General features: G+C 47.4%; 1 protein-coding gene across 1 annotated transcript in view; it reads right to left on the bottom strand.

The window, feature by feature from the left end:
• SNX30 (sorting nexin family member 30) overlaps window positions 1-13382 on the bottom strand; it is a 110838-nt gene that overhangs the window by 5016 nt on the left and 92440 nt on the right. The window contains exons 9-11 of the mRNA XM_012641202.1: window positions 9367-9386; window positions 5241-5262; window positions 2744-2896 (exon numbers count right to left, since the gene is read on the bottom strand). Of these exons, the coding sequence (XP_012496656.1) occupies window positions 2744-2896; window positions 5241-5262; window positions 9367-9386 (195 nt within the window). The remainder of the gene's footprint in view (window positions 1-2743; window positions 2897-5240; window positions 5263-9366; window positions 9387-13382) is intronic.

The raw sequence follows: 13382 nt of genomic DNA, 5'->3' as shown, positions 1-13382 counted from the left end.
CTGTGTACCTTCCATTCATATCACAGTCCGCACTCTCCTCCATGAAGTAGAATGATTTATTACACACATGCCCATTTCATCGATGGGGAAATGAAGACTCAGGAAAACTGACGGGCCCAGACCCCAGCTCGTACGTGGCAGAGCTCATGGCTCCCGCACTGACGTCCTTTCCACTACGCCGATCTCTTTGCACCGCGGATCCTGTGAAAGGCTGAGAACCTGGAAGACTCCAGCATGGTCCTCTAAGAGCACTCTGTTTGGCAGAAACGATCCTCCTTTTGAGCAGTCTCTTGCGTAACGAGGACAGGTGAACTGCATGAGGCCTTTCTTAGAAGCAGCTCAGGGCTGGAGGATTCACTCCTGAGTCATTTGGGGAGGAGTTCTGAGAGGGTGGGAGGAGAGAGGCATCCTTAGGTCAAGCAGGAAAGAGGGATGGTGAAATTGATTCCTTCCTGGTGACTGAGGTTAGAAAGAAGTCAGACTCAGAAGCCCATACAGACAGAAGGCGGTGTGGGGTCCGTGGCATTGTGGGTCCTGCCCTCTCCCTAGGCCATCACCTCACATCTGGAAGAGTCTTCCTACGTCAGCCACAAGGAATCGAGGCCATGCTAGCTTTCTTTTTGGTCCTCAAATGCACCGAACTCCTTCCTACCCCGGGGACCTTGCACATGTTGTTCCCCTTGCCTGGAATACATGTTCCCCATGTCTTTGTCTCTGAGACTCAAATGTCCTTTCCTCAGACTGGCCTTTCCTGCCCACTCCACCTGCCTCTTCCCCCACTGTCTGCATTACACCCCTCTAGTACTTTCTCCCACAGGTTCCTGTTCTTTTCCTTATCTCGCCCTGAAGTTGTGGGCGTTTTCCTTAACACACGTTCTCTACTAGATGGGGGCTGCCGTAAGGGCAGGAATCCTGTTGTTATCAACTTCGTATATACAGTCCCTTGTGCACAGCAAGTGCACAAAAAGCACCTGCTAAGTATTTGTAGGAGCCAAGACTAGGCCAGGACAGTGCCCCTGTGTGTGGTGCAGTGGGAGGACACCTAAGCTTAGACATAAGACCGGGTTTGAGTCCCAGGTCCAGGGCTTTGGAAATGCTGGGATTAATTGCTGACATGAGTGATGGAGACATTTGATCTAGTTGGTTCTACAGTAGTGGGAAGGCTGTTGAACAGGGCAGGGAAGGTGAGGGAGTCGGGAGGGAAGGCACACTGAGAGCCCGCCACGTTCCAGGAGTGTTCTAGGAACTCACGCATCCATCATTTCATGTTATCTTTACAATCGTTCGGTGGAGAAGGATCACGCCCACTTTACGGATGAAGACACAGAGGCACAGAAGGCATCTTGCCTAAGGGCACAATCAGTAGAGAAACAGAAGAGGCTCTGACTTCACATGGAGTGATCATCCCACCTTTGGGCAGGCAGGACTGTCCTGAGGACAGGTGGCCCGTCCCCTAGGCTGCCAGTGTGTCAGAAGCGTTCAGACTTGTGGACCTATCAGAGCCCACTCTGATCCTACTTTGGTCACTCACAGGCTGTGCACCCTTGGGCAGAGTTTCGAACTTTGCGGAGCCTCGGTTTCTTTGGCTTTAAATTGGGAATCATAACACCCATATGACAGTGCTATGGCGAGGGCTAAATTTAATAAGGTGACACATGCAAAGCCCCCAGCCGAGTGCCAGCCCAGCATTATGGGGCTCCAAAAACACAGGAGTGAGAAAAGGAGCACGTCACCCTTCTCCTTCTGCTTTCAAACTGTCCCTCCCTAAGACCTGACAAATAGGGAACATTCCATGACGGATTCCTGAGCCCTCCTACTGATGACCTTGAAAAGATGCAGACACGCTGCCCCTGAACAGCAGCCAGAGCCATCAAAGCCTTCGAAAGAGATCGCTTCTTCTGGTTTGGGATGAGGACGTGCTTCCAGGATCGTGGTGTAGGCAGCCGAGTTAATACTTGTCCAGCGTGCTGGGGGCTGTGGTGTTTCCAACAGTTTGATTTCGAGTCTACAAGTTATTAATACTTGTTGAATTGTGATGGGGCCATTCTTCATCTGTAACTTTAAGCCTTTAAGGAATATCGGGATTCATTAGCAGAAATGCAAACCTTGATTGGGGAGACTGGGCTGTAGTTTGTGGTGGGTGGGGGGTGGGGTGTGTGTGTGTGTGTGTGTGTGTCAGGGTGCTTAACCTGAGGTCCACAGATCAAGGGGATCCATGAATAAAACTGTTTTCCTTTGTAATCCTACATGCCTTTATTTAAGGTATTTAAAAAAACGGCATTTTAAAGTTTATTTCAAAAACAATCAGTATTTCGGTAAAGGGTTTACAGGCTTCATCAGATGACCAAAGGGGCCCATGGCACAATGAAAGTGAAGAACTCCTGTATCCAGAACCGTAAGACAGTGTAAAATAACCCCAAATCCTGCATTACCTGCTGGCTTTAGGTCCAACTGACCCTGGGGAGCAACCAGGCGCCAGGCCCAAAGAGCATGGACGGTAAAACTGCTGTTTCCACCAGCAGCATTTGCAAGGGAAACCCCTGTGTGTACCTGGGGGCCTCTGCTTCCAAACTGGGCGCCACAGCCAGCATGGCAGGGCAAGGGCACAAGCAGGGAGGTGAGAGTGAGATCAAATAAGGGAAGAAGATGATACTAGCAGGATCCCTGCCTCTGGATTTCTGGCAGGCCCTTACGAAAGGCTCCAGCTCATGGAAACCGTGGTCTTGTCGGGCACACTCATTACCTTCTCATAATACTGGATGTTCTTGTCCGCCATCCCCATGAGCAGCTGCCGGAAGTCCTGCCTCTTGTTGTTCTGCCACCTCTCCATGTCGGCTTTCAGATCAGCATTGAAACACTCCATCCGATCCTGGCATTTCTCAACATCTGCTGGCACCTGGGAAGGGGAGGCACACGTGGGTGCTTTGCACACGTAACTGGCATCTCCTGCCTCAAGCTCCTCCGCTCACACATTTGTCAAAGGCCAAAATACTACATTAAAATGCCATCTACACATTCCTTCCTCTGGAGGCATTTATCTGAAAGCAGAGCCTGGAGTTTTCAGGTCTAAAAGGAGGAGTTCTGAAAAGGGGCTAGCCTAACCCCAATCTTTAAACCCATCCAAGCACAACACAGACTCATGGGGGAAACACCTCCCTGTTTACACACAGGAAGAAACACCACTGAAATTCAGAGTCATATGTCTTTGGTTCCTTTTAGGATTTACCTATCCATACTTAAAAATGTGCGCACACTTTGAGAATATACAGCAGTATTTGGTATTACCCCACTATTCTCTTATGTCCCATACTGGAACTAGAAAAGAAGGTTTTCCCAGATCATGTGAACCATTCCATTACCTGTGACATTTGATCATGCCTTTCCTCATTAATCAGAGAATTGTAATAATAAGATTATTGGCCAATTTCCTCCTTTCAACCTCACATTATAAACGAGAGACTTGTCCGTGCTTTTCCAGATAGATAATCAAAAACGAATAGTTAGAGTTAGATAAGTCTGAGAAAATGGGAGGAAAGTTATTTATGTGTGTCAAAAGAATCTGAAACACAAGAAGAAAAATATAGCGGGGTACTTCAAGCTTTTCTTACAGAGGTTTAGAAGACTTTCTCAAAAGGGCACTACTACGTCACTTGAATTTCACAGCTTTCTCTTTGCTTTGGTGAGTTTCACACATCCCACACAGCTGGAGAGGGCCCCCTGGTCGCAGTGGTTCCTGAAGCACAAAGCCGGCTTCTCTCTCCTACTCAAGTGCCCCACTGGGTTCTGAAGGTGGCTAGTGGGTCAACATGCCCAAAGCTGGGTCAAACACCCACCCGCCAGATGCTTCCCAACAAAGAGCGAGGTCTTGTATGCTGTGTGCTGGGGCCCATGAACCCCGAAGTCTCCAGGCTATGGTCACCATCAGGAGTCAATCTTGACCAAAGAGGGAAGTTTTACACCCAAGCCTTAAGGGCAAGGACACCAATGGGCAGGCCAGGCCTGAGGGAGCTGGACACCTTCAGGGCACTTGGCCGTCTGCCCCACAGACCATCTGGAGATGGCTGCAGAGCACGGGAGGGAGTGGAGGGATGCAGCCAAGGCAAGAGGAGTCAAACGTGCCTGGCACGAGAACAAAACTTGAAGGAGACAAGGATGAGCTGGACACAAAGATACAAACAGACATCCTGGGCAACTTAAAGGAAATCTTCTGTTAAGAGAGGAAAGGAAAAGCAGCCTTCTTCAAACCACTTGAGCTTCTGGAAGAGAAAAAAAAAAATAAAAGATTGACTTTTTCTTCTGATGCCATGACTGAAGTCACTTTCCCTGCCGAGCCACCCATCACTGTTGGTTACCTCTGCAGAAATGGAAATGAAAAGCAGGGTGCCTGGCCCCACCTCTGCAGAGCACTCCCCCGCAAAGGTCCAGGGATCAGCCTCAACGGACAGACTCCCAGCGCACAGGCCTGTCCCCTGACCCCTCTCCTGCCCGCTGCTCATGTCAGCACTGGGGAAGCGTGTCTTCCCCTCCACTCAACGAAACTTTGGCTGTGAGGAGAAACAGCAAAGCTCTGCAAAGAGAACCTCACTGGGGTGCGGCAAGAAGAGGGAGGCTGGAGTGTCAGACTCAGAGGATTTCTTATGGAGGAAAGATTCCTGGGTTCTGTTCTGGGGTTGGGAACTCTAGTCAACTAACAAAAATTCAGAGTCAAAACTGCGGCTCTGATTTCATGATTGCCTGAGCCTCCGTCTGGGCAATACCTGGCTTATCATTTCGTCAGTGAGGAATAGCGAAGTGCTTAGGTCTCAACAGGCAAATCTTGTCTCGAGGTACCTATGGTCTAGCAGGGAAGGAAGAGGAACATGTCCAGACACTAAGGTGAGACACTGTGAGGGGGTTGGAGAGGGCATCCCACCTCGGGGAGGATCAGTCTTCATGGAGGAAACGGCACCAAGGCGATTCTGTAAAGATGACAGAAGCGGGACAGGACAGTGGAGGCACTCCAGAGTGGCAGTCCACACAAGTCCATGCAAGTGGCACAGGTGAGAAGACACCTGGACCCACCTTCGGAATCACCCACGAAGGTGTAGGGAGAGACTGCAGGCGGCAAAACTGGGGGTGGGGAGGGTGGGCAGTGGGTAGAGGATGAGGAGCCTGGGCCCTTCCAGAAGGCCAGGTGTTCTGAGGCCTTCGCTGTGGCAGACAGAGTTTGACTACCCCATCGACTACGTACCAGGTGTGACTCGAGGCCTCTCAGTGCCTCGGCTTCTCTGTCTGGGTGATAAGACTCTTACGATGTTGTCATGGTTGAAAGAGATAACACGTGCTAAGCACTTGGTGCCTTGCATATATTGAGCACTCAATAAAGGTCTGTTAGTTGATATCAGTACCAACATTGTAAACTGCTGTTCACAAAAGATAATCTGTCATTTGTACAGCCCCTCAAGTCAAGAATGTTTTATTGGGCTTTATTCCATGTATTATAAAAAAATACACTTTTTTTCATTTTCATTTTCTTTTTCATTTTCCAAATATAAAATATCACATTATTAACTATGTTCCTTCAAACTTTATGCCACCCTTTGCCCACGCCACCACACCCTGAGATTTCACCAGACATCAGAGATGAGTCAACTCCAAACTATACAGTGGCACGATCGCACGGGATACCCTGGAACCAGGGCGGTGGCTCTCACACCGGAAAGGAGAGGATGGATTAAACCAATCTGGTGGGGACTGAACTGACAGATTTGGCAACCAACTGCCCATGAGAAATAACATACAGGGAATCGGAAAGGAGACTGAAATTTCTAGTCTGGGTGACTAGGGTGGCAATAGTGCCACCAAAGGGCTCAGAGCAAATGACAGATCCACAGACCAGAGAAAGGAAGGAGCTGCAGCCAAGGGAAGGGTGAAACCTCCCTCCACAAAGAAGGCTGAGACAAGTCAACAATATAAAAACCCCAAACAACCCAATTAAAAATGGGCAAAGAACCTGATAGACATTTCTCCAAAGAAGATATACAAATGGCCAACAAGGACATGAAAAGATGCTCAACATCACTAATCACTGGGGAAATGCGAATCAAAACTGCAATGAGATAGCACCTCACACCCGTGAGGATGGCTGCCATCCAAAACACAGAAAATAACAAGTGCTGGCGAGAATGTGGGAAAACTGGAAGCTTTGTGCACTGTTGGTGGGAATGTAAAATGGTGCAGCCGCTATGGAAAACAGTGTAGAGGCTCCTGAAAAAGTTAAAAAAAGAATTACCATATGATTCTGCTGAATTCCACTTCTGGGTATAGACCCAAAAGAAATGAAAGCGAGGCCTCAAAGAGGTATTTGTACACTTAATGTTCATAGCAGTATTATTCACGACAGCCAAAAGGTAGAAGAAACCCAAATTGTCCATCAGTGGATGAATGGTTGAACAAATGTGCACATTTTAACACACATACACAATGGAATATTATTCAGCCTCAAAAAGGAGAATACACGCTACAACATGGATGAACCTTGAGGACATTATGCTAAGTGAAATAAGCCAGTCACAAAACAGACAAATACTGTATGATTTCAGTTATATGAGGTACTTAGAGTGGTCAAAGTCAGAGAAAGAGAAAGAGAAAGTAGAATGGAGGTTGCCAAGATCTGGGGGGAGGAAGAATGGGAAGTTGTTTAACGGGGATAGAGTTTCAGTTCTGCAAAATGAAGCGATTTCCAGAGATTGGTTGCATAATGATATGAATTTACTTGACACTGTTGAACTGTACCCTTAAAAATGGTTAAGATGGTAATTTTATGTTATGCATATATTATAATTAAAATTTTTTTAAATGTATGAAAGAAAAAAGAAGGGGCTGAGGAGGGCAGGGCCCATGGGTACAGCTCATGGAGAAGCCGACCTGCATGGGGTCCATAAAGGACTCAGCGAAGGTCACCACGAAAGGTGGGCACAGAAGCAGGAGGGGTGAATCAGAGAACAGAGCCAGAGAAGCCCAACAACGGCGGGAGTTGGAAGAGGGCGGGTGGGGGACTAAAAAAAAGAGAATAAAAGGAACCAGGGTGGAGCTGTCTGAAGTGACCAGCTTGTGAAGGCGCCCAGCTTGGTGAAGGGGACGGCTGGCAGGCGACACTCAGGCACACATTCTCCTCACCTTTGTTTCTCTTTGGACAGTGTCCTTGTGACAATCCATTCATTGACCAGTAATGCTGAGCATTCCTCATCTCATGTTTGAGTTTTCGTGTCTGAGATACTGATGAGCTGTGTTACCTTGCGTCTGAGATACCAGTGAGCCGTGCTACCCTGCGTCTGAGGGATGCCAAGATGGTAACAGCCACTGCTAATGGCTGGGTGTTGCTTATCACAAGACACCAAGAAGAAAAAAAATCACCAAATGAAACCTCAAAAGACAAAACCTTCTAAATAGAGGACAAAGCTGCATTTTTTCACATTGGCTCCCAACCTCTCACGAGAACTTCCATTATAGAATACGGGTTGTTGGAGTGATGGGAGGAGTGTCACGTGGGATGGGACTGTACGTTTCTGTGTGAGTCAGGCATTCCCAGGCCCTAGAATACACGTCTCTACCTAACCTTCCTTCCTGAAAGTGGGCTGGAGGTGTCACACTGTCTGCTCTCGTGATGACAGGAGGTTAAAAAATCCCCCAAAGACTGTACAAGGCCAACATAAGCCCAAGACCTGGGGGAGAGGGGAGCTCATGGCTGCCGTGGGACAGGTCCCAAGACCAATGACAGAACCCATTCAAGATGGCGGTCTCCTCATCCACACACCACTGGGTGAGCAGCTGGGCCGAGCCTCCTAACTGGCCATATGTGAATGGCAGCGCCATTGATCCCCTGGCCCTCTGGGAAGCCAGAGCCCCTGGCTGGTCACCTCCAGCTTCAAGCAACCTCGTCTGCCTGTCCCAGTGTGCCATGCAAACAGACAAATGTTTTCAGTTTCCATATGAGCTATGAAATGAAAAAAAGTTGAGAAAACACTGAGACAGGGTAAAGACTGAAAAGAGGCCACTGAACTTGGCAAATGGAAAGTCCCCAGTGCTCTGAAAGAATGCATTTTTTATTTTAGTAGATAAAAAAACAAACTTCAGAGAACGGCAGGTGAGGAGGGAAGGAGAGGCGAGTGCGTAAGATGGGTCTAGAGCAGGTGCGCTGAGAACAAGAGAGCCACAGCTCACCTGCACAGCCACTGAGAAGCTGGGAGACAGGATGGGGACCCAAGAGAAGGTCCACGCTGTCTCCCACAGCCCCGCTGGCGTCTATCTGTCCACGCTTAGGAAAGCTAGAGCCCTCCCCTCGAGGGGGCAGAGGGTGCTGGAACCCACGTAGCATGGGGGAAAGGGCACCATCTTTGGAGCCAGATACACCTGGGGCCCAACACCAGCTCCACCATTTGTTAGCGTTGGCACCTAAGTTATATGACTCCCCTGAGCCCTGGTTCCTCGTCTGTAAAATGGGAATAACCACAGTGATGGAAGGCTGTGGCAGGAATTGAGTAAGATATGGGTGATGACAGAGTTCTGCCCTCCTTTGGCTGGATAGGTCCAGCTTTCTAACCCAGGCTGAGATCATGGCCAATGTCGAGAGAACTGGAAAACATCAGGTGTCTCTCTCCTCGTATTCCAGAACATTCACCATCCCGGTGGTTCTAAGAGCCTTCAAAGGTCCACAGCCTTCAAGAGGTTCGTCCAAGTGAGTCCAATTTCCACTTCTCCTCCTCACTTCTCCTCAACCTGAGAAGTGACAGGTTCGCAGTGTCTCCTGTTCCCATACGCTTCACACGGCACGCGCGCCCCCTGCACGCCAACGCCCTTGCTCACCTCCATGCCACGTATCTTCTCACCTCCCATTTCAAACTGTACCTGGCACTATACCCAGGATGAGGCCACCGATGGGTCAGGGCCCAGAATAGCAGCCCCCACAATCAATTTTTACCTTTTGAAGGTATCTAAGAATTCTGTAAAGAATTCTCTGCTTGTTCTTCTTTGAATAGTAATACATGGATGTATTAGCATTTAAAGGAGTCCAATGCAGAACGGAGTAAATGTAAAACTCCCTCCACGGTTTACTCTCCTTGTTCACACTAGGGTAGGGATGCTTCCAGCTCAATCCTCATGCAATTCCCCAGCCCCTCCTGGTTTCCAGCACTAGCTTCGATATCCTCCCTAGCTTCTAAGGAGGGTCAAATCCTAAGACGTAGCCATCAAGCCTGTAGTCCGGACAGACCCAGCAGAAGGCAGCCAGCCCCCTATGCAGTACCTATCATTTCTCCAACCTCCAAATTAAAATGGGGAGAGCCACATCTACACAATCCAAACTCCACTTGCCTGAGAATAAACTACATTGCTGTCTGCTGAATTTTCTCAAGGCTAACAACAAAGCAAAACTTTAAACTCTACCACACTAACACTTCCCCTCAGCTCTAGAGGCCTCTCCCCGACCTTAGCACACACTAAGGAGCCCCAGGACTCACTCCTCCCTCCTCAGGTGGCCTAGGGCTCCTTTGTGCTAAAACCCACCCCAGCTTGAAATTCATGGTGAGGGTCATAGAAACCCCTGAGGCCACCTCCCTCCTCTGGGTTACAGAAAAATGATCAGATTTATCTATCACTCCATGGTTTCACAAAAATCAAACTTCCTTCACTCTTCAGAGCAATTTTTTTGAGATTTCACCTCAAAACTCGGGTCTCCTATTAAGATATCCATACCTAGGGCTCTCTCTTCCCCAGCTCCCCTGGGACAGACTTGGGAGCTATCTTGCTCCCACGCTCCCCACGATCAGTCACTAATAGCAGAAATGGCCGAGGCCTTGGAGCAGAATCAGCCCTAAACCACTTCCTGATACCCTGGTTTTATCTCGGCGGCAGCAGCTCTGGTTGTGTGAGGTCACAACCACATCAAAGCACAGCCAAGACCTTAAGATGCTCGTCTCCTAGATGTGCTAAGAGAATGCAGATGTGTGTTTGGGACCCCTAGTCATTCTCACCCACTAGACCCAGAAATCTTTCCCCTCTGGTCAGAATTCCTGTGGCTAAGAGAGTGTTCCAGGAAGGTGGAAAACAGCAGTAACAGGAAGTTTTCAAGCACAACTCGGAAGTTGAAAGAAGAGCTGCAGCAGCTCAGCTGGTTGGTACGTGGGAGCCAAAAACCAGCTCTTCCCTCTGCTCGAGACTGCTCTGAGGCTGGAACGAGCTTCCTGCAGCCAGCAGGCCAGGGCACAGTTAAGGACTTAATTAGGCCTGTTATTTATAACCTTCGGTTCCTGGCTTTGGAAAGGAATATGTCCCGTACAGGACTAAACACATTAATTGACAAATCCAGCCTCTGAGAAAGCTTGTATTCAGTGCTGAGCACGTACAAATGCTGACAGAACTATTTAAGTGACATCTTTAAAATGCAGGGTCCTCAGTTTCCAAAGCAGAGCAGCAGGAGAACTTGCTGGTTCTCCTTTCCTCCCTCGCCAGGAAAAGTAACTTCTATTTCTTAAATATTTAATTGACAAGCAAAGATTGCATATATTCAAGGTATACAACGTGACTATTTGATGTATGTGTACCTTGTGTAATGATTACCACCATCAAATTAATGAACATACCATCACCACCCATGCTGTACATTAGATTCCCAGGACTCGTTTATCTCATAACTGAAAGTTTGTTATCTTTTGACCAACATCTCATTTCCTCCACACCCCCAGCCACCACCGTTCTCCTGTTTCTATGAGTTCAACTTTGTTAGATTCCACTTGTAAGTAAGATCATGCAGTATTTCTTTCTATGAAGTGACTTCCATCTTCATATTTGGGGGCTAAACTGTTAGAAGAAAACTTCTTAATTATATAAAAATATGTCATCCCTTTAAATAGAGAGACAAGGGCTCAGCAGATGGCACATCATTTTCCAGAATATCAGAAACAGCTAAGAACTAGTCAGTGGGACAGGCAGAGGCAGGTAGAGAGCAGCTGTGCACACACGGCTGTATTTCTGTCGTGGTCTCCGTTGGGACACACAGGATGGAAGAAGGCTGACAGTCTTTGGCAAGAGGAACGAGAGGGAAGGTACCAGCTGCATACAGTGGTGCAAAGACGAGAGTCCCAGTCTCATCGTCTGCCTTTCCATAGATGTATGCGGCCTTCACACTCTGGAGTAGATCATCATGGGTGACACATGAATCGACACAACAAACACGCACAGCATGTCTGCTGCGTATGGCACATTGCACATAGGGACGTTTGGCGTCTAAGAGGCCAGGCAACTGATTGAGCTGCTTTCTACTTCATTTCCTCACCCACGCAGTGGGGAAGGAACAATGCCTTCCTCTGGGCCTCAGATGACGACTGCAGTGATCCCATGAAGTATTATAATAATTAACGTTAAAAAGCACTACACAAAGCCAAGGTGTGCCTCTTGTGAGGTTTGAGTTTCAAATACCCAAAGCTGGTTCCTTTCCAGGTATGTCTTGACACAGTGGTGGCAGCAAGAACCAACGTAAAGGAAGGAAAAAAACCCCAACAGCTCTGATGCCAAACTATTTCCCCGAAACTGGGTCCCTGCTATTATCCTAATAATATTCTCTACTCCCCTTCTTTGAGAACAAATACAAACAACAAAGAAGCAGAATAACAAAGAAAAGTGGCAAGATTCTAAAGTCAGACTACAGAGTACGATCTAGCTCTACCAGTTGCTAGCTGTGATACTGGGCCCTGGTTTGCTCATCTCTCAAATGGGAATAATAAGGAATCTAAACCACATAGTTGTGGTATGGAATAAAGGAGATTATACACACACACACACACACACACACACACACACACACACACACACACACAGAGTTGTTCCTTGGTATCTGGTGAGGGATTGGTTCCAGACCCCTGTGGAGACCAAAATATGTGAATACTCAAGTCCCTGATATAAAATGGCATAGTGTTTGCATGTAACCTATGCACATCCTCCCCTATACTTTAAATCATCTCTAAGTTACCTCTGATACCTAATGCAATGTAAATACTATATAAATAGTTGTTATACAGACTGAGCATCCCCATTCTGAAAATCTGAAATGCTCCAAAATCTGAAACTTTTTTTTTTTTTTTTTTTTTAAAGAGATGGGGTCTCCCTCTGTGTCCCAGGCTGGAGTGCAGTTGTATTCGCAGGCACTATAACAGTGCACTGCAACCTCGAACTCCTAGCCTCATGGGATCCTCCTGCCTCAGCCTCCTGAGTAGCCAGCACTAGAGGCTTGCACCACTGTGCTCGGCTCAAAATCTGAAACTTGTCGAGTGCCAATGTGACAACACAAGTGGAAATTCCACACCTGACTTCGTGTGATGGGTCACAGTAAGAACTTTATTTCATGCACAAAATTATTAAAAATATTCTATAAAATTACCCTTAGGCTATAAGGTATATACAAAACATAAACGAATCTCGTGTTAACACTTGGATCCCATTCCCAAAGATACTCTACTATGTATACGCAAATATTCCAAAATCTGAAACACTTACGGTTTCGAGCATTTTGGACAAGGGATCCTCAGTCCGTACTATGTTGTTTTTATTCTTTGTGTTATTTCCTGTTGTTGTTTTTTTTGTTTTTTTTTTTTTTTGGCTATTTTTCCCAGATATTTTCAATCTACGGTTAGTTGATTCAGCAAATGTGGAACCCATGGATAGAGGGCCAACTGTGTATGTTGGGGGGTGGGGGCGGGAAGAGAATGCACTTGGACACAGTAAGCACATTGTAAGCACTTGCATGTTGGCCGTTTTACTCTTCCTTTTAATCCTGGCTGGGGAAAGAGGAAGGCAACAAAGGAAGTGGCCAGTACAACTGAGGCATTTCTACAATGTGATCCTCTATGTAGACTGAGAACACTTCAGCCAGAAGGCATCACAGGCAAGACAGATCAGTGCTGCTCAAACTCCAGCGTAAAGGACTATTTTTTTGTTGGCTTTTGCCTCAAGCCAACCAAGCTGTAGTCCTACTGTGCGTAACTTGTATCAGCACTAGCTTGACAACACTCATCTGTAGCATTCAACAAGGTGTGTAACCTGGTTCCGCATCAATGTCAAATTGCTATAAACGTTTCCAAGTGCTTACTCTCGGCTTCAGTATTTTTCTGATCATCAATCACACAGTTTATGGGCCAGTCCTCGAACCACACTTTGAGAGCGCTGACCTAGGCTGTTCTTTCCCTCTCTCTGCAATGTCATTTTATAGGGCAATGAGCTGCCAATGAATGGCAGAACTGGAAGTCTGTTGTTTTTTTTTTTTAAATCCCAGCGCCAGGCACAGGCGCTCATCCCTGCAATCTCAGTGCTTTGAGAGGCTGAGGCAGGAGGATTGCTTGAGCCCAGGAGTT

Source organism: Propithecus coquereli, unplaced genomic scaffold, assembly GCF_000956105.1.
Source record: "Propithecus coquereli isolate 6110/MARCELLA unplaced genomic scaffold, Pcoq_1.0 Scaffold163, whole genome shotgun sequence".
Classification (NCBI taxonomy): Eukaryota; Metazoa; Chordata; class Mammalia; order Primates; family Indriidae; genus Propithecus; species Propithecus coquereli.
Note: the sequence above shows the minus strand (reverse complement) of the source record. Positions and strands in the feature narration are given on the sequence as shown.